Source organism: Nannobrachium achirus (assembly GCF_963921795.1).
Source record: "Nannobrachium achirus genome assembly, chromosome: 8".
Lineage (NCBI taxonomy): Eukaryota > Metazoa > Chordata > Actinopteri > Myctophiformes > Myctophidae > Nannobrachium > Nannobrachium achirus.
In genome coordinates, this window is record NC_137817.1 from 38,633,775 (window position 1) to 38,654,373 (window position 20,599).

General features: G+C 42.0%; 1 protein-coding gene across 2 annotated transcripts in view; it reads right to left on the bottom strand.

Moving 5' to 3' along the window:
• Nucleotides 1-5,393: 5,393 nt before the first annotated feature.
• The window catches only part of nf1a (neurofibromin 1a), a 116,919-nt gene continuing 101,713 nt past the window's right edge, over nt 5,394-20,599 (bottom strand). For both annotated transcript variants that reach the window (XM_080730875.1, XM_080730874.1), the window contains 9 exons: nt 20,123-20,258; nt 15,965-16,122; nt 15,291-15,413; nt 14,664-14,782; nt 14,046-14,146; nt 12,902-13,044; nt 12,190-12,236; nt 11,058-11,274; nt 5,394-5,582 (listed from right to left, as the gene is read on the bottom strand). In XM_080730875.1, coding sequence (XP_080587001.1) covers nt 5,440-5,582; nt 11,058-11,274; nt 12,190-12,236; nt 12,902-13,044; nt 14,046-14,146; nt 14,664-14,782; nt 15,291-15,413; nt 15,965-16,122; nt 20,123-20,258 — 1,187 coding nt within the window. In that variant the 3' untranslated portion in view covers nt 5,394-5,439. The remainder of the gene's footprint in view (nt 5,583-11,057; nt 11,275-12,189; nt 12,237-12,901; nt 13,045-14,045; nt 14,147-14,663; nt 14,783-15,290; nt 15,414-15,964; nt 16,123-20,122; nt 20,259-20,599) is intronic.

The following is a 20,599-nucleotide window of genomic DNA, read 5'->3' on the forward strand; positions in this document are numbered from 1 at the left end:
TATCGCTGTCTCTCTTCCCCACGTGTTGACCGTCCAACACTCTAAAAACAGACCCAACAGCTGATCAAACCTCGCGAGAACTGCGCGCGCGCCCCACGGGCCCACGCACGGCTCCCATCTTCCATTTATGCACTTTGAGAAGATTAAAAAAATAAATAAAAATGCATGTTAAACCCGAAATCAACCAAATACGTATCACATTGTGACTTACAATTAAGACCATATCAATTGTAAATTTGTATTGCATAAGGAATTCTGAGTCTGAGGAGTAGTGTGGCATGTGGCAGGCTAACATTAGGCCTACAATATTTATGATATATCAGTGTGTGTGTGTGTGTGTGTGTGTAGTGTTGCAAATTATAATCCTGAAATACTATGATTTGGTTAAAAATAAACTAAACGTGGTGTGGAAATTCAAAAGGTCGGCCACCTGAGCCCTTGAGTTATAGCTCGACATGAAGACCTGCTTGAAGATGGATTAATAATCATCTGTCCATTTGCTGTGTATTGGTACTGTATTTTCATTCTAGAACAAAAGCACAGACATCTATCCTTCCATGTCTATCTTTTATTTTTAACAAGCTAAGTAATGTATTACTGTGATGAAAAAAGTAAAGATCTTTGGTCAGAATGTCCTCTTTTGTCAACAAAAGTGCTCTGTCAGGACTCATGCCTTCATTTGTACCTCTTGGTTCTCCAACATCTCAACATCACTAAAGACTAAGCTTTAGGTCTAAAAGGTCTTTTAGACCTTTTAAATTTGTTTTTGTGCTTTTTATGCCTTTATTGGATAGGATATAGTAGACTGACAGGAAATGGGGAGAAAGATGGGGAATGACATGTGGCAAAGGTCGTCCGGATTGGGAATCGAACCGGCGACGCCAACAGGCATCATAGCCTAGCATGAGGTATGCACCTAGACCACTAGGCACCCCATGACCCAACTATTTTCAACACATTTTGAAATGCTACGTTGATGAATTGAATATACAAGACCACAATGGAAACAAGGACCTTTGTGTTATCCTTTTAGCTCAAGTGTCTGACTGTAGGCTACTCATGTCTAATAAAGTATTCAACCAATGAAACTGCTACACAACCCCTTCTCAAATACCCTTAATCATTGGTATTGTTATACTAACTTATATGAGTTATTGAGAAGTACAATACAAAATAAATGTCTCAATTCTTAGTCAACAGTGTTACAAACACGCTGGAGAGCAAAACATTTTATTACTAACACTGGAATAGTTCAATTTGTATGTTATTATACAGCAACTAACTGCTTTACAAAAACAAAATGATACAATATCACATATATGTACAGTGTAGTAAATATACCATCTCAAATTGTACACAAAATATTTACAATTGTCACACATACTGCATTAAAAACAAAACTCAGACCAATACTCTAGAGACATTAGATTTTGCATAACATCAAATAAAACATGCCACATTTGAGGTTTTTCGCCTTCACAAACCCATGACTGTGATTTAAGTTAGTGCAAGTCAACCACTTGTTTAAGAGGTTATGGGTACCTAATCCGTAATATTCTATTCACATGAAAGTAAAACTTCTAAAGCTTGACAAACTATGGAAAGTTGATGCAATAGGCAGCAAACCTACTACAACTGCCTTCAGATTTTCTCTGATTTGTAATGCCTCGTGGTACTCAACAGAACTTGGTGAATGATCCGTTAGGAGATAAAACGAGATGAGTATTTAAATACAACCTATAGAGCGATACTATGACACATTTATGTATGATTTGGCAAATATCGCATTCTATGTAAGGTGAAAGATGTATACATTAAAAGGGTAAATTACACCATCATTTTGATTGGATCTCAGATAATGTTATTGGATTCCTGCTAGCAAGAAATTGTTTTGGTAGTCATTTAGTACAGACACCTTACTGCAACTCTCAGTATGAAGATACTGACCCCAAAACTCTACAATTGAAAATGCCATGCTAAGTAATGTCATTTTTGTTTTGAAAAGCTGTGTCATGATGGTTTCTTAATCACGTACCTAAAGAGAAATGGGAGACTCCTTAGAAGATGGAGAAAAGTTTTTTTTTTAAGAAGTACATTTTCAAAATTGTAAAGCAATGGACACAGTATAAAATGACTACCAAATATCCCAACAACACAAAAATATGACACAACCGCAGTCTGACAGATCAATAGATAAGAATGACACGTGACCCAGTATTAAAAAAAAAGAAAAAAGAAAGAAAATGGTGGCACTGCCCTTTAACAATTACCAAACAGTGTGACACAAATAACTGATTGATGGTTTGGTCCTGATTACCCAATGCAATTACAATAATTCCTTTAGTAAAACTGTGACAATGCGTCAATGAAAGGCAACAAGCATTTATTCTGAGGTTAAAAAAGTTAGACTAAAAATCCTCATTCATTTAACTGTAACTCCGAGTGTACAAATGCAAACACACTCAAGAGTCCAGTTAACACTAAGGATTGTACAGTGTATGTCTGTCCATTGGCCACTGATTTGACACTAGCAACTAATACACCCTTCACTATTGATTCTGCCAGAGGGTTATTTGCGTCGCTCTGTGGTAACCCATTCTAGTGAATTTAGTAGTGTGTCCTACATTTTTCAAGGTTTTTTTAATCTATAATCCCATTATTGAATAACAACCATAATCCCATGTTACATTCTTCCCTTTACATCAGTCTGTGGACCATACAACAAAAAAAAAAACAGAGTTTAAATACTGTTTATGGACATTTCTGTTAAAAAAATAAACGTAACCTGCTCATTCCCTTACAGCCACAAAATTAAGATAAAAGAAAATAAATCCAAAAGGTTTCCATGACCACACGCACATTTGTTCATTGAATGTCATCTATGAACAAAGGCAAACCAAATGCTCCATCAAATCATCTCAACTCACTACAGTACGGAATTACAAGAGAGATGGACTATTTCACAAAGTGTATGGTTTATTAGCTACGCAGTCGACTCTGTAGAATCTGAAAATGGTGTTAAGAAATTATTTTTCAGAAGTAGGGACAATTTTTTCTCTTCTCTTCTTTTAAGTAATTAATTTGAGTATTGCACAACAACACTCAACTCTTAATTAGAGTCCATGCATGAATGTTAAGGCAAGATATGAATGTCTGATAAAAAAAAAAGACAAAAGTGGCCAATTTTGGCCTGTATGGGGTGCTGTTGGCTTGGTGGTAAGTGGGGACACAGAATTTTGACACACCAACATTAATATGCATCACAATGAAATGCTATGCATGACATGAGTGAAATCACATTGAATCATCAAACTCGGATGAGCATTTCAAAGATTGTGTGCCAAATACTTCATGAACACGTTTTCTTCTTTTTTTCTTTTTGGAAACCAGATTTGCATTTTACCTTTCCATAGTGCAAGCTAATCTTTGGTGCAGTGACCCTGGTTCTGCTGTAAGGGTATGGAGGACAGAGGGGAGGGGGGTCCCAGTTTCTCCAAATGACACCAGGATTCTGTCTCTTCTGAGAGAGACTGGGGAAATAGACCTGTAGGTTTGGTTTAATGAGCTTTAACCTACAGTCAGTAAAATATAGTAGATTAAACACTAGAAAGAGATTTTATCCCAATATCCCTTGGGGGTTCTTGTGTTCCCATGACAGCGGTGTACTCGACAGGATGACATGGAGGTATACATTTCAAGGGGACATATACACGTTCATACAATCCAATGTCTCTCTCTTTCTTCTAAAATGAATCAGTGGACGTAATCAATAAATACATTTCACATAGAGAGGAATCTAAATGTGAATTAGGCAACAAAAGAGAATTGGCATCATAATCGCACCAAGTCGTCGACGTGCTGAATTTGGTTTTCCCTATTAGACAATACAAAATAAAAACCGGTGGTTGACCGAAGAGTTTAAGAGCTGAGGATTATTGCATATTACACAATTCTCCTTGTCACTCTGTGTGTAAACAAATCAAAATGCTATGCACTGGAAACGCACTTCATACTGAGAAAAACAAAAAACATTGACAACGATAAACGAGAAAAAAATAATAAAAATAAAACGTGTTCAGCTATTTACAAGTCCGCGCCTTCCTCCTAGTGTTTTGCGATTGTTATGTTCATACATGGAAAGTGTTTCAAAATAATAACATTTTTTTTTTTTTTGGAAAGTGTTTCAAAAGAATAACTTTTTTTTTGTATGCACTATCTAGCTGTACAGGATAAATACTCTCAGGCAACAGGGTATATGGATGATTGTATATTTGACGATCATTGAATGCCATTAGTGACACAGCTCTCTCGCCCACGCGTGTGTGCACGTGGGTCGAGTGGACGACACGCCTCGATAATTAGTACCTGTTCTCCGTCTCCCCCGGTTAAGGTTTCGCTTCTTATTTTACAAATTATACACATTGAAAAAACCCTGACAAAAGGCACACCATGGATAAAACGTCAACATCTTCAATTATATCACTAAGGACTAGTTATACATAATCTTTCTATGTATAATATGTACAATTAACTGTGGAGGTTTTGACGTACGGCGAGTCCATCCAAAATCCAGAGTCAAGATGAGTCTAAGGGTCCGCCAGAGACATCGTGTCACGTGGTCCATCTTGTACTGATAGAGGTGGTGGCTGCACTCGGAGTGCTTAGGCTGCTAACGGGGTGAACGGCGAAGGGACTCACAACTTAAATTAGAGGTTTGTGTGGATGTAGCATCATCCCCCACCCCACCACACCCCAGCGTAATTCACTTGACCTTCATAATATCACCGTTTCTGGTCCAGTCCTGCCAAAGCTGTTCAAGGTGAGAGCCAATGGCGTTCTCCACCCCAATACTCAAGTAATGTGAAGAGTCTTGTAATTAGGTGGAGAGGAGGGAGGAAGGACAAACACTGGATTCCACCCCCCACCCCCAAGTTCATACACGTGTGTGTGTGTGGGGTGGGGGCGTTGTTTTATGTACAGCTTACATCTCGTCTTCCAAAACACCAATAGTTTGAGGGTTCTATTCACAGAAAAAGAGACTGAAGGACTGAGACAATGACACACAATGGCTTATTATTCACCTCAGGCCATCTCAAAGCTTCAAATATAAAACAGAATCTCAGTCAAGAGATTTTAACGTTGCCCTCACAAAGTATTCCTCCGTTCACTTAATGCTCCTGATGCAAAGTACTAACCCCCCCCCCCCCCTCCCCACCACCACCAAAAAAATAAAAATAAATCTCTTGTTTTCTCTCTCAGAGATCACGACGACAACAAAAAGGATCAAACTTAATAAAAACTGTAAAAAGAGAAGTGCAGCATGAAGTCTGGCTAATGGGCCAGGGAGGGCATTGTTCTTTCTCTCTCTCTCCCCCTCTCTGTGTGGGGTTTCTTTTGTTTGTCCCCCCTCCCTCCTCCCTCCTCCCCCGTCTTTATGGTTCATACTATTTTCTTGATGCTGGGTCTCTTGAAGCTGCCTGCGCTGCGCTGCTTCTGCACCTGGCTGGCCGAGCCGTGGCGCGTCCGTCCACTGCTGGACAGCGCCGAGCTGGGGGACAGCTGGACGTTCTCCTTGTCCACGCCTGGGAGGAGGAGGAGGAGGAGGAGGAGGAGGAGTCGAGGTCCAAGAGGAAGGAAAGAACAGCGAGAAAACATCAAGAGCAGTTAGAATATAGAATAGAACGCCAAATTGTAAACACAAAACGAGGCTTCAGTCCCAGCTGCTTTTTGGCTCTCTCTCATTGGCGACTTAACTCATTAAGAACCTGGAATTCTTTTATACTTTGGCTATTGAAAAATAGCAGATCTACAACGCTGTGAGCTTGTAGATCTGCAATTTGTTTTGAAAAGTCGTGAAAATGTGTGCAAATCTTTGTATATATGTATTTTTTTTTAAAGCAAACATTTGTTAACCCAAATTTTGCTTCTGGGGGGTCCCTGGAACTAAATATTTTGAGATGGGGGGTCCATGGCATTCCTGGCTACATTTGATAGCCTGTCTCTTAAAATAGAAGAGGAGACCGCTAAATGTCACCTCCTTTAAAATGTCACATGACACAGCTCAACAACACACTATGCAACAGCTTATTCTCTGAATGGGATGGCTTTATGCAATGACACCCACAAGAGGGCGCCACCGACAAACGTGGGTAAACTAAACTGCCCTTTCCCTGCATTTAAAAAGGCACCCATGGCAGAGCTTCAAGTAGCAACTAAGAACAACCGTACCTGTTAAGAACTTACTGCTACTTACTGCTAGAGCTCAAAGCTAATAGACCATTAATGATGATCCGTGACAGCATATTTCTTCAGTCTGGGGTTTAAAGTATGAGTGAACCCCGAGTTATTCTACTGACACTGAGATCATTTCAACCAAGGGAAGAGGGCTGAAGGGACATGTTTGACCTTGACTGACCTCCAAGGTCACAGAGGGTCAAAGGGTAAGAAGAGTACCTGGGAGGAAGAGGAGGTGTGGCACAAAAACGGCAGACTTAGAGCAAGACAGAGAGGCTTTACAAAGAGAGAGAGAGAGAGAGAGAGAGAGAGAATGGGAGAGAAAAAAAGAAATGACAATGATGACAACAAGAACCAAACTAGAACCAAAAAAATCTGCACATGAGAACAAAAGGAAAACGTGAATGACAAAGGGATTCGTCATCACTGGATAATTAAACTGGCATGAACTGATCAGAGAAATAAATGGGGATATATGGTTTACTAGGAACACATATGCACAGCAGGTAGAGGTAAGGTACAGGGGAGAAAAATTATAATAATAGGACTTTTCACGCTGCAGTCATTCAGCCCAGCCCATTCAGAGGAATATAACCAGTAGAACGCGGTGCCAATGTCTGAACGTACTATTTTATAAATATTTTAAAGAGTCCAGTCCATATCTTCAGTTTGTGAGAGGACTTTAAAGTAGCAATGGGTAGGTTTAGGTTATTATGTCCTTTTGGGGATTCAAACCCAGGTAGGTACCAAACATTTACTGCTCAGTCAAGAGGGAAATCGCACTTGGTCAGATATTTGAATGTGAGAGCGTTATGCAGTTTATACCACTAGGTGACAGGTGTCCTACCTCAGTGGTTCTCAACCTTTTCAGGCCGCGGCCCCCAAAATAATCATATTTTAACTGGGGACCCCCCACCCTGGCTAGCACTAGCAAGAGTTGAGGCATTACATTTTGTATAACATGCTCACATTACATTTTGTATAACATGCTCACATTACATTTTGTATAACATGCTCACAACGCCTCCAGATCGGCTATTTTCACAATTTCAGCCTCTAATATTTGACTATTTTGGCCAATGTTTAATTTGTCATTTTAGAGGTATTAAAAAGTCCTTAAATGGGCACTTTAGAAATGTGCAGCTACCCTCTTTAAAGTTGAACTTTATGTTGGTTTGTTAAACAATGTTTCACATTAAGTTAATCAACTCTTTCTCTCACACTTATGCCAGTGTGCTAGTGATGTCCCTCCCCTGTGCCAATGATAGCACCCGTGGCCTAATGTCTAGAGATGAATCAATGGAAGAGAGCAACCACTGCAGAGGTGCTAATTAAATCGTAGTAACATACACTGCCTTACAGATTGATTTCATTAACATGTATTTGTTGTACTAAGTTCCGGATTGCAGCTTTAACCAGTGTTGACCAGTGTTAATTGACCAACGTAATTAAAATAACAGCTGTAAGTGCATCATGTCTGAGCAGAAATAGCCTACTAATTCTTCCAGGCGTGTCGAGGAATTCTTTACACGCCTTCAGACCTGCTGCAGATAACATTGCCATGTTTATTCTGAACAGTATCCTGTGTTGAAAGGTTAAGCCCAATTTATACTTAATTGCATGATGGCGTCGCGCGCCGAAATCTACAAACCCAGAACGCAAGCTTGTAGATCTTCTATTTTTGGTGTGCGACACCACCATACGACGGAGCATAAATTAAGCATCAGCCTCAGCTACTTACAAGGAAACTCTAGACCTTGGCTGCAGGCTAATTGGTGCAGTGTGAAAAGAGGCTACACTAGCCTTGGGCTAGTGGCTAGCCTGGGGATAGGGTTACTGCTGGACTTGCAATATGCAGGGTGAATAGCATTACAATTCTCATCTCAATGTTCTGCAGGTCTATATATATATATATACAGTTCAGGTACTAAATATGTATAGCCCAAAACAGTGCTCAACGCTAAATTTGTTGTTCATTTTCGGCAGGATGTGGGCGTGACAGGGTTAGACAGTAAACCGCTGTCCAGTTTCCCCAATTAAGGTTTATCTCATCTTAACTGCCAAAAGATTAATTCAGCCAATCCAACTACGCTGCTGTGGCGTGGCAAACTCCATAACATCACTTTTACAGCACCTGAACTGTGCAAGGGAGTCTGGCTGCTATAGTAATGCATTACAATGTCTTAACTTGTACTAATCTCTCTCTCGCACGCACGCACTCACGCAAGCACGCACGCAGCACACACACACCGCCCCCCCAGTGGTGGAAATAGTACTCAGATGTTTTACTTCAGTAAAAGTATCAATACTGCAATATAGAAATACTCTGTTACAAGTACAAGTCTGTAATTCAAAATGTACGAAAGTATTGGGATCAAAATATACTTAAAGTACCAAAAGTAAAAGTACAAAATGTTTGAAAATAGCAGATCTACACAAGCTCAAAGCTTGTGGATCTGCTATTTTCAAACAGCCTAAGTATAAAATAGGGCCTAAGTGGATTAATGTATATTTTATAATATAATCATCATTATATCTACAAAGTAACAAATAACTAAAGTTTTCAAATAATTGTAGTGGAGTAAAAGTACAATATTTGCCTCTGAGATGTAGTGGAGTAGAAATAAAAGCACTGAAAACTGGAACTAATCAAGTAAAGTACAAATACCTCAAAACTGTACTTTAATAAATGTACTTAGTTACTTTACACCACTGACTGACACGCACGCACGCACGCACAGTCGCACACTCAACACCAACTACTGCATCTTTGCTATTCTAAAAGGCACACAGATGAGGTTATCAAAGCAAGCACAGTGACACACACACACACACAGAGAATGGACACATGAGTTACCACAGCATTTCAGACTACAGGCTGGGTGGGGGGCCGTTAGCTGCCCAGAGAGGCTCTATAGCTGGACTTTGTACCAGATGTTTTGGCCGCCGTCTCCTCAGCAGGCTTGGGGTGCGACAGAGTGGGGGAGCATCTACAAACTACTCAACCCCCCGCACGGCACACGCATGGAAATGTTAACAGACAAAAAGAAAAGAGGCAAAAGAAGAAAAAGTGAGTGGATTAGAGGCAACAGTGGCCAGAAAGAGAAGAAAGAGAGAAGCAACAGAGAGAGACAACATGTGAAAGCACACGCAAGGTCATGTTTTAGAAAATGGAGTGTGTGTGGTTGATTTTTAGACCAGGTACGCATTATTGCATATTATTATTTTATGCTTTAACTATTAAAAAATAGCAGATCTACAAGCTCACAGCGCGGCACCGAGTGCCACGCTGTGAGCTTGTAGATCTGCTATTTTTGAAAAACCATGAACATTTGAATTTTGACCCGATATTGACCCGATTCTATAAGTGTCTTCTAAATCCTTCTAAGGTTTTTTGAAAAACACGTTTCTACATCAGTGGTTCTCAAACTCTTTCATGTAAACCCCTAGAATTATATGTATTTGGCCTCCGACCCCCGCGTCAAAATATTTTGTATCAGGGACCCCCCAGAAGCAAATATTTGAGTTACAAATGTTCACTTTAAAAATTAGATATTCAAAGATTTGCACAAAATGGCATGATTTTTCAAAAAATAGCAGATCTACAAGCTTGCAGCACGGCACTCGGTGCCGTGCTGTGAGCTTGTATATCTGCTATGTTTCAATAGTTAAAGCATTCAATAATTCTAGGCCTACAGTAAATGGATTAACGGGAGACTTCTAAAGGTTGCGGTTTGAATCAGGCAAGCCCCTTTGGTGCTGTACTAAACACTGACCCAGTAAACATTACTTCTGGTTCATGTTCACAAGAGGTGTTTTTTCCCTAAATAAAAATGTGAGATGTTACGCAGCTCTACTGATACTGAACTCTTCTAATTCCTGAGATCTACTTGAAGCCTTTCACTGCGTGTCATATCATACATACTGTATTTTAGTTCAATGTTAGAGTCAACTCTAAGCCAGACAGTATTTACCCTGTGTATTTTGAATAGAGGCTAGCTTGAGTAATATGTAATTCATACACCATACCAACAACTAGACAACATGTATGTTAAGCAGGCCAGGGGGGGAGACTGAATGACTCACACACAGACTGGTGCTATGTTAGTCATTGACTATAAATTCTGTGATCACACATTAGCTTACCTTACAGACACACTATTTATTACCAGTTATTACAAATCACAATTATGATCAAATTACAGTAACTAATCACCAGAGTAAACATTTTCTTTTCAGAGGTAACACATTATCCTGTATCAACGATGCCTTTGTCTAAAAATGGATAATGGCATAAAACAGTTTTTCACCACTAGAGGGCGCCCAATGGCCATAGAATCTCTCATAGACAAGCATTGTATATGCACAAGCCGTGCGCAGCCATGACACGCCTGAACACTTTCCTTTGTGTCATGAACAGGGACAGGTTGAAGTTAGCTTGAAGTTAGCTATTGGCTACCAAGCATTTTAGAAGCCCTATTTTCGGCGATTTAGCCATGATTAAACCTTGCACACCTCATGGATATGCATGGAACAGAGAAAATGAGCTCTAAAGATCCTGGATTGCATTGGAGTGGATGGTAAATATCGGTGGCGCGACGCTCTCGCGGGCCGTGTAAACAGATGACGGCCAGCGGCCCGGCTCGAAAAAAAAAAAATCATTTTAACTGGGGGTCCCCAGTTAAAATGTGACTATTTTGGGGGTCGCTGCCTGAAAAGGTTGAGAACCACTGGTATAAAAATCAGGGTGGGAAAAAACAGCTCACTTCATGATGAATGTGAGAATGTATTTTTTTAACGTGGGCCTGTGTGTGTGTGCATACCTGGCGAGTGCTGTGAGGTGGCCAGTGAGGTCATGGAGTTGGACAGGTTGAGGTTAGCGGTGATGCTGAGCTGACTCTGACTGGTGGGGGGGTAGGGGGAGGTGGGGGTGCGGAGGAGCTCCTCGCTGCGCTCCTCCTCCGCCGTGGGCAGGTAGCTGTCGATCAGCGCCTCCAGGAACTTGACGATCAGCTCGGCGTAGTCCGGGATCTGGGTTTGCTGGGAAGAGAGGGAAAAAGGAACAGGGAGAAGTTAGTTTGCACACTGTAACTGTAACCTTCTAGAGCAGTGGTTCCCAGCCTTGTCAGGCCGTGAGCCCCAAAATAATAATATTTTAACTGGGGACCCTGACAAGCACATCTATTGTGAAAAAACAAAAACAAAATAATTTGGGGACCCCCCACAGGTTGAGAACCACTGTTCTAGAGGTTCACGAACACTGACCGCTAATAGAACTCTGGATTGCATTTCTGAGGCAAAAAACATTCAGGACCAACCGCAGGACAAACTCACTCTGAGTGAATTTGTACTGTATCTGTCCTTCGCGTTATCTTGAGAACCAATTACGCAAATATCTGCGTGCATATGTGAGTCACTCGGTTGCATGTACACACACAGATATTTTTTTGTTTGTTTTTTACTACCATGTCCAATTCTGGGCATGTCATAATAGGCAAACATTTGGTGAAAAAATTTGGAAAGAAAAAGGTCGGGAACCAAGTATAGTATTCTCTTTCCCTTTGACTCCCATTTAGGTCTGTCACAAACTACATTCTACTGTAAGCAGCAAACACGATGGCTACACAAAGAGAGGCATCTTCAGGATAGAGAAAGAGCACCACAATCAATTAGTGAAGTCCTGATAGCACAGTCCCTTAAACAGCAAATGAACTGAATGCTGTGTTTTGTACAACTGATCTATGATGCGTAGTTATAAAGGCCAACTATCTCTAACTCCTCTGTTTATGGTGTGTGTTCCTGAGTGTGTGTTCATGAGTGTGTATGCGATAAATCATCACACCAATGGGCTCCTGTGTTGGAGTGTAATTGCTTAGCACATTGGATTTCTGCAGTGTGTCTGCAGATGGGCAGCAAGGAGATGGTAAATATGATGGAAGGGACCATGAATCATACCTTTGAGAAGGGCCCAGCAAACCTCCATAGTCCGTTAAAACCAAAGCCTGTGAAAGGAGAGAGAGGTGGGGTTCAGAAAGAACAGAAACAACCATAGCAAATTGTGAATGAAAGAGAGCGAGAGAGGGATGCATGGGGATCATTAAATTCCACTGATACGTTTTATAAGTGGCTTATAAGTAAGTAGCTTAGTAGTTTTATACGTTTTTTTATATCTTTCTACTATCTGCTAGGCATAATCGTGATCATGAAAATGCATGTTTGACGCCCAGACCAACCCCAGCTATCTCATGAATACCTGAACGGATTTCCAAGCGGATCATTTTGTTTGAAAGCTGTGAACGGCGCGCACACATACGTGGTGCATGTCCGTGCATGATCTGTGCACGTTCAAAACAAAATTGTGGCAGTTTAGCCTGAAAGCAGCCATTTTTTAAGTCAGCAAATGTGTTAATAGGTAAGCAGAGCAGCTTTAGTTCGAAACTGTCTCCTGTCTATCAGGGAAAAACTCAGAACACACAATAATGAGTACGAGAATATCATTCTGTACTTATTTTATATTGTTTCCAAGGTGAAAGGTCACCAGTATGGGCGAACACTGAATGGTGTGTGTGTGTGTGTGTGTGTGTGTGTGTGTGTGTGTGTGTGTGTGTGTGTGTGTGTGTGTGTGTGTGTGTGTGTGTGTGCTCGTGTGTGTGTGTGCGTGCATTACTCTGTAGGTAGGAGGGCTGGTACTGAGGGGGAGACTCCTCGTGGTACACCACACTCTGGACGATGCCGTGCACAGGGTTCAACAGGTTGGTGTCCTGGCACATGGACAGCAGAGTGTTGATCTTGGAGTCCAGGAGGTTGTGGCTATGGAGGAGACAAACACACACACACACACACAATCAGGAACACACAGTTTGAGGATTATATAGAAGCATCCATCTTCTTATTTCCATCAAATACTCCTTGTAGAATGCTTTGATAACAAGACAGAAAATAACACTGTTAAAGGACAACTTTGTTTTTTTACAACAAGGGTTCATATTTTAGATTGTAATTAGAGAAAAGAAAAAGTGAGTGTTAAAATGTTTTCATTTGCTTCGTTGTATTGTTTAAGCGTACAAGTGGCTAAATATGTCTTTTTAGACACAATAAGCCAGCAGTTTCCTTATCGCTGTTTACAGTAACACTTCTAGCCCCCATAAGTCATATCCAACCATGAAAGGTTGTGTTGTATCTAGGGAATGGGCTTATTCTGTGTAAAATTACATATTTAGCCACTTGTACGCATGCCCCCAAACAGTGAAATAAGAATCTCTAAAACAATAGAAACAAGTAAATTAAATAATTTTAACACTCAGCTTTTATATTCTTTAATTACAATCTAAAATATGAACCCTTGTTGTAAAAAACTAAAGTTGTCCTTTAAGCACAATCATTCAGATGACAGAATAGCATGCACGCACGCACGCACAACACTGTGAAATTCAGCCAGGTGGTTTCTAGTTAAACATGTGACTACAGCAGCTTGGCAAACCACAGGAAGCTTATGTGTGTATTATTAGATTGTTTCTGACACACAGGAAGTTCACTATATATATGGTAAAAAAAAGAAGAAGAAAAGAAAGTTCCTAATGTGCTTTACTTGCAGCAACCAAACCAGACCGCATTGTGACTAAACACCAGCTCCTTTTTTTGGTTTCCCAAGGTAACAAATTGGACTCTAAAAGAGCCCCAAAGCCCCTAATATCTTTGGCGTTGAATCAGCAGGTCTTTGAACCCTTGTGAATTGCAGAATAAAGTGTACAGTTTTGGTGTGGGTGTTGCGCTATTCGTTTTTCTTCCATGATGCCAGCTGGGGTACTTACACCACAGGAAAAACCTTTGGGAAGACAACGCTAGCTTCGGCCAAATACTCGTACAGAATCCTCTGGTCAAAGTCGTCGGTGGTATATTTGACCTGGGTGGCCTGGAAAAAAACAAACACAGAGCCTCTTAGAAAATGACAAAGTGCACATTCAATCCACGCTCAGTCAAACAGACGACCGTTACATTCTGTTAATCCATGCAATAAGGGCATAAAATTATGGTAAAATGTGTAGAAAGTTATGATATATTGTGTAACATGTTTACCTAGTAACCAAAAACAACTTCACAACATGGGACAAAGACAAGCATTGAACATTTCAGTGAAGTTGTAAACGTCACATATGATTACTAACAATTCTTCAATAACTAAAATATGTCCATCTCTCCCAATTAGGGAGTCTTAATGGTCTATGATAGGAATTAGGGCTGGGACTCGATAAAAAAAAAAAGATCTAATTAGAAACTTTGTAATTAATTAATAAAAATTAATCGCATGTTTAATCACATAAATATTTGACCTGAGGAGCATTTTTTTCAATTAAAACGCATTTTGGTATACGAGTGAATCAATGAGTTTTTTAAAACTTTAGAGATAAAGTGTGTGTGTTGGTGCTCACCAGCACAGTGAGTAGTAGAGCTTGGATCTTGGGGTCCGTCAGTACCTCTTCATCCAACAGGACGTTGGACTCTGACACGGACACCTTACGCAGGTGGGAGTTGCCAATTCTTTGGGTTTCTGCGAGGGGGACATGTGGTGTTGCATCAGAAAACTACCCAAACACTGATGTTTAACAATAATTTAAATCTTGGGAGCGTAAAATGAAACGAAATGGACCCGTTTCATTTTACGCTTTCAAGACTTAAATATCCATAAGGGTCCATTTGGTTACCAACTCTCCATCATTTAGCTGGGGACCACCTGGAACCCCCTCAAAGGCCACTGTTGGTCTCCAGACAACTGGTTGAGAAGCATTGCTTTAAAGGACGACTTCACCCATTTTCAGTGTCTCAGAGGAGGGCTGAGACTGGGCACTGTGGGCAGTCTAGAAACCTGCCTAACAGGAATAGAAAGCCTGCAGTTTCCATTAGCTTGGATCCCCAAACAATGATATCACTGGAAGGAGAACTGTCCACAACCCTCCTCTGAGACACAGACCGAGTAGAGAAAAATAGTACCATATTACCCCGGTCAACCAAGTATATACACAGGGTTTGTGTGTTGAATCCCAGGCAGGGAAGCTCACCTATCTCATAGTCGTTTTCGGCCACCCGCCTCATCTTGGGCGGGGTGGTCATGCCCGACTCCATCTCTGGCCTCTTTGGTGCTTTGGAGTCCGATATCAAGTGGTCGAAGCTCTTCCTGGTGCCTGGGTAAAACACATGCATGCACAGCACAACATAAACTTCAATCATTTCATTCCACTTTAATAACACAAGACTTATTTTTCATTAATACCGCACTGAGTGACCGCGTACAAAAACAATGACATTTCATCAGTGTTGAAAGACAGTAGAACTGCATTGGGAATTTCTACTGGAAATGTGTCATGCTGCTTAGTACTATATACGATAACAAATCTACAGTTTATTTTTGAGGCATTTTATTCCAAAAATGTATTTTGCAAAAGTCAACCTGCTGGTGGCGCTATAACAGGCCAATGTGAAAAGGGTCGCATATGTTCCTTGACCTAGTGGAAATGTGTGTGCAAAACTTGATCACATAACTATAGAGATACTGTGTATTGATTTGCCTGATTTTTTTTTAAACAATCTGATGGGAGTAATATCAAAGAATGTGTTTTAGGGAGTGTGTGTGCAGAATTTTGGCGTGACCGGGCCAACGGCACCGGGGATTAGCTGGTAACCAGACTGAGGGACACGCGGACATCAGTATAATGTGTCCAGCTGAAGGTCTTACCCAGGAGTTTCTTGGTGTTGGCCTGGGAGGGCTGGCCCATATCCAGACTCATGGACTTGCGTGTCCGTGGACTGATCTGTCCCACAGTGGGGTAGTGGGCCGACAGGTAACGATCTGACACCTTGGGGGAGGTCCATGGCTGGTTCTCCCGCAGGGCTCTGTGGTGGGGGGGTTACAGAGGAACACATGGATTTAAGCAAAATAAAATCCCACGCAGGACAAGTGTTGTGTGGACACAGTCCTAATGTGCGATTTGTGAAACAATGTGAAAGGATACAGATTGGGAGTGAGTCTGCAGTCCTAATTGTAGGGGGAATTCATTCCACAGTTTGGGAGCTAGTCATGTTTTGATTTTGTTTGATTTTTTTAAAACCGGTGCGATATTTAATAAAGAATCGAACCGAATCGGTAATACCAGGTTTGACCGCTAGGCTAGCTTGCAACCTCAGTGTTGTAGTTTGGCAAATAAAGGCTATATGACCATGTTCACCCAAACGTTAATCGTCGCTATTGTTGTAAGGACGCGATGAAGACCTGTGTGGCGTCTAAAACGTTGTCCAATGTCCACCACATCTGTAAACAATCAGCGTTAGTTAGAGTGTGTCCCCAGTTGTGATTTAATGAAGAGGACAGGGGGAGAGGACAGTAGCACTAAACTCCTGCAGTGAGCTGTCAACCAGGGTATCTGCACCTTTCCCAAGTACAAATTCAATACTTTTTAAGGCTTTTTAATACCTCTAAAATGACAAATTCAATACCATTACCGCGGCAAAGGAATTGACAAATGTAAGGCCACATTCATAAATCAGAGACAAAGCAGTGCTAGCAGTTACTAGCCGATATAACTGATCTCATTGGATTTAAAAAAATTATAATGTTGTCCTTCTGAAATACATGTAACAGGATATCTGCAGGTCTAGGCAAGACAGATTTAAGACCAATTTATCATTAACAAAAAGGCACAATATCTCAGATAGATTTAGGGGAAATGTTGTACCCATGTTTAACAAGTCCCACTATAAATCCTTTTCTATTGTTGGTAGTTGTTGGCTAATTTGGCAAAGATTTGTGTTAAAATATACATTTTAGGCTATTAATAAACTAATTAATAAACTTAGGCATTAGAATTTCCAAATGTTTGTCAAGCTGACACACAGGCAATGTGTGTACTGTCCCTTTAAAAGCCTATAGAGGGTTGCCATGTCTGCTTATTACAAGCTACTTTGTGCTTGTTCTTTTTAAATCTGAAGTTGCTTTAAGATATTGGAGGTCCTTTACAAGAAAATGCTTGAGAACCACTACTCTTGACAATATTCGACAATAAAGTTTGACTGAACTGCCTCAGTTGCCTAATTTGGACTTATTATTTTCATAGACCTGGTTGCTTGTTTCTCTCTCAGAAAGAGAACATGGCAACGCAGGGTAGATACATCGTTGTTTTGTTTGGAAGTTAGCATGAACGCTAGCTGGCTGCACCACCATGGGCTGCACAGTGCACACATGTTGCTGTCACTATTAAATGCATTATCTAGCGCAATTTTCTGTCCAACAACCTGTGCATGTTTTTGGAGGTGCTTTGATAATAAGTTGGTCGTGTTAGCTCCGTTAGCTCCTTTTGTTGGCACAGCTAACAGTTTGGTGGCTGTCCTGTCTGTGTTCTCCATTAGTACGTCCAAACAGCACTGCGTTTTGTTTACAATCGAAACGGGTTGCGACGGTTCCACACATGCCATCCTGGCGAGTCTTTAGCTTACATAAATAACGACGACAATAACATAACGCAACAACGAGCACTGAGTACTAGAGATTCTCTCTGTGTGAGACTGCTGCGTGAGCCGAGCGTGCGAGCACACACTGACACACACACACACACACACACACACACACACACACACACACACACACACACACACACACACACACACACACACACACACACACACACACACACACACACACACACACACACACACACACACACACACACACACACACACACACACACACAGCGTGTGTCGCCACACACGCTCTGTGCTGTGTGTGCAGACAACGCGTCTCAACCAGCGGCAGCGAGAGATGGATTACGTCGGACGGCAACCAGGAATAAAAAACTACAGAGTGAAACGCAACTAATAGTCTGTTGGCGACACGTTTATTCATTCTGCCCCAGATAAAATTCAATACCCCCACTCACACTATTCCATACTTTTTAAGACATTTTAAGGCCTTGAATTAGCAAAACTAAATTCAATACTTTTCAATGCTTTTCAAGATCCGCGGGTACCCTGCTGTCAACAGTAGCAGAACTGCGCTCCTCCACTCAGACTCTCTCAGTATATAAGCATAATAAACCAGTAAGACTCCCTAATCGGGAGATAAGCGACCGTTGGTCGCTTATCTCCATAAATAGGCCAAAAAGTAGTTTGTGCAAAATCGTCCTGATGGTGGCGCTAGATGGGACAGATGCGTTGTGATTACATGACTGTAGAGATACTGTGTACTGGTGTGCATGATTTTAGGGCAAAATCTGTAGGAGCAGGGTGACTGTAGAGATACTGTGTAGTGGTTTGTGTACTAGCATGCAAGATGCAAGCTCTCCTGCTAAAAGTAGACACACCCACAGGCAGATCTTGATAGTGGACCCAGGTCTGTTTATTGCGACCGTAGGTCGCAGTTACTTGCACACTATCCAAACCTCCACCGGCTGTCCCTCCGTCACTCCCTCCGTCACTCCCTCCGTCACTCCCTCTGTCACACGTCACACGTCACACTTTTGCCCTGCTCATATCTCTGCAACCGTTGCCCCGATCCATGCCAGATTTTGCACACACACTCCTTGCCTGCCAAACTACAACCTCCAAGGACCCCCGGAGTTTCGGGGACCCCCAGGTCCCTGGGGGACCCCCAGGTGTAAAAAATTACCAAATGTGCAAAAATGACCAAATGACCACCCCAACGGGGCTGCTCACGGGGCATTCCCGGGGACCACCCACTCCTGGTGCTCCAGAACGGATGCAAAAGTGGTGGCGCCCCCAGTGGAGGACCCCCTGCCACTGCAGCTCACATAAAATGCCGTAACTCGGGCTAGGAGCGACCGGGAGAGCCGGGGCCGGTACCTATTCGTCCGCCTTGGCGGCGAGGAGACCCCACCCCTCATTTCTCACATGGCCCTCTAGCGCCACCATGAGGCCGATTCAGATTTTGCCCTAAAATCACGAAAATCACTACACAGTATGTCTACACTCATGTCAACAACATGGATCAGGAAGATTTTGGAAAAACACATTTTTGCTCTATTTATGGAGATAAGCGACCAACGGTCGCTTATCTCCCGATTAGGGAGTCTTACTGGTTTAAGCATGGAGGCTCATCCTTCCTGGACTCCCTGGTGTGAAGGGGTGTGTGTGTGTGTGTGTGTGTGTGTGTGTGTGTGTGTGTGTGTGTGTGTGTGTGTGTGTGTGTGTGTGTGTGTGTGAGAGAGAGAGGACAGTGGCAACATTCCTTGCCACTTGGCAGGTCACACATTATGTTTGAGAGAGAGAGAGAGTGTGTGTGTGTGTGTGTGTGTGTGTGTGTGTGTGTGTGTGTGTGTGTGTGTGTGTGTGTGTGTGTGTGTGTGTGTGTGTGACACAGAGAGAGCAGCCCCGTTGGGGTGGTCATTTGGTCATTTTTGCACATTTGGTAATTTTTTACACCTGGGGGTCCCCCAGGGACCTGGGGGTCCCCGAAACTCCGGGGGTCCTTGGAGGTTGTAGTTTGGCAGGCAAGGAGTGTGTGTGCAAAATCTGGCATGGATCGGGGCAACGGTTGCAGAGATATGAGCAGGGCAAAAGTGTGACGTGTGACGTGTGACAGAGGGAGTGACGGAGGGAGTGACGGAGGGAGTGACGGAGGGACAGCCGGTGGAGGTTTGGATAGTGTGCAAGTAACTGCGACCTACGGTCGCAATAAAATACAGAATGAATTTAGTGCTGTTGGAAAATACACGTGACGACGCCAGCATACGTTTAGATTTGTAAGCTATATTTTAATTGGATACTTTTTTTTTTTTTTTCCCAACTCGGTTTAGTCGTATTCAGTCGACAGCAGCCGTGGACAGCAGACCTGAAATCAGCCCTGAAGGGGAATAATCAAACATGGGGTTGGTGAGCTCATTACCTGCAGCTGGGGTCGGTGAGGTGGGCGGAGTAGGTGTCCATAGGAACCGTCTCCATGGTGAGGTCAGAGAGCAGCAGCGACTTCCTGTGCTTGAGGCTGCAGCGACTCCGCACCTCCTCAGACACAGTGAGCAGAGCTGCACACACACACACACACACACACACACGCACAAGAAGAACAGTGACATCAGAACCACACACACACAGAGCCAACCCAGAATATCGCTGTTGTTGGGTAGAAACCGTAAAATAGTGAAAATAGACGATCTACAAGCTTGTAGATCTGCTATTTTCTCAAGTCTTGTGCACGCCGCAGTCTTTTATGATGACGCAGGGCTTCACTTTATAAAAAACATACATTTTAAGGTTTCTGCCCGACAGTGACGATACACACCTTTGCTTACGGTACTTCAAAATGTGTCGTTTGAATATCGAATAAATATATTTCATGTTTTAAATATTTTTTAATGTTTTCTGT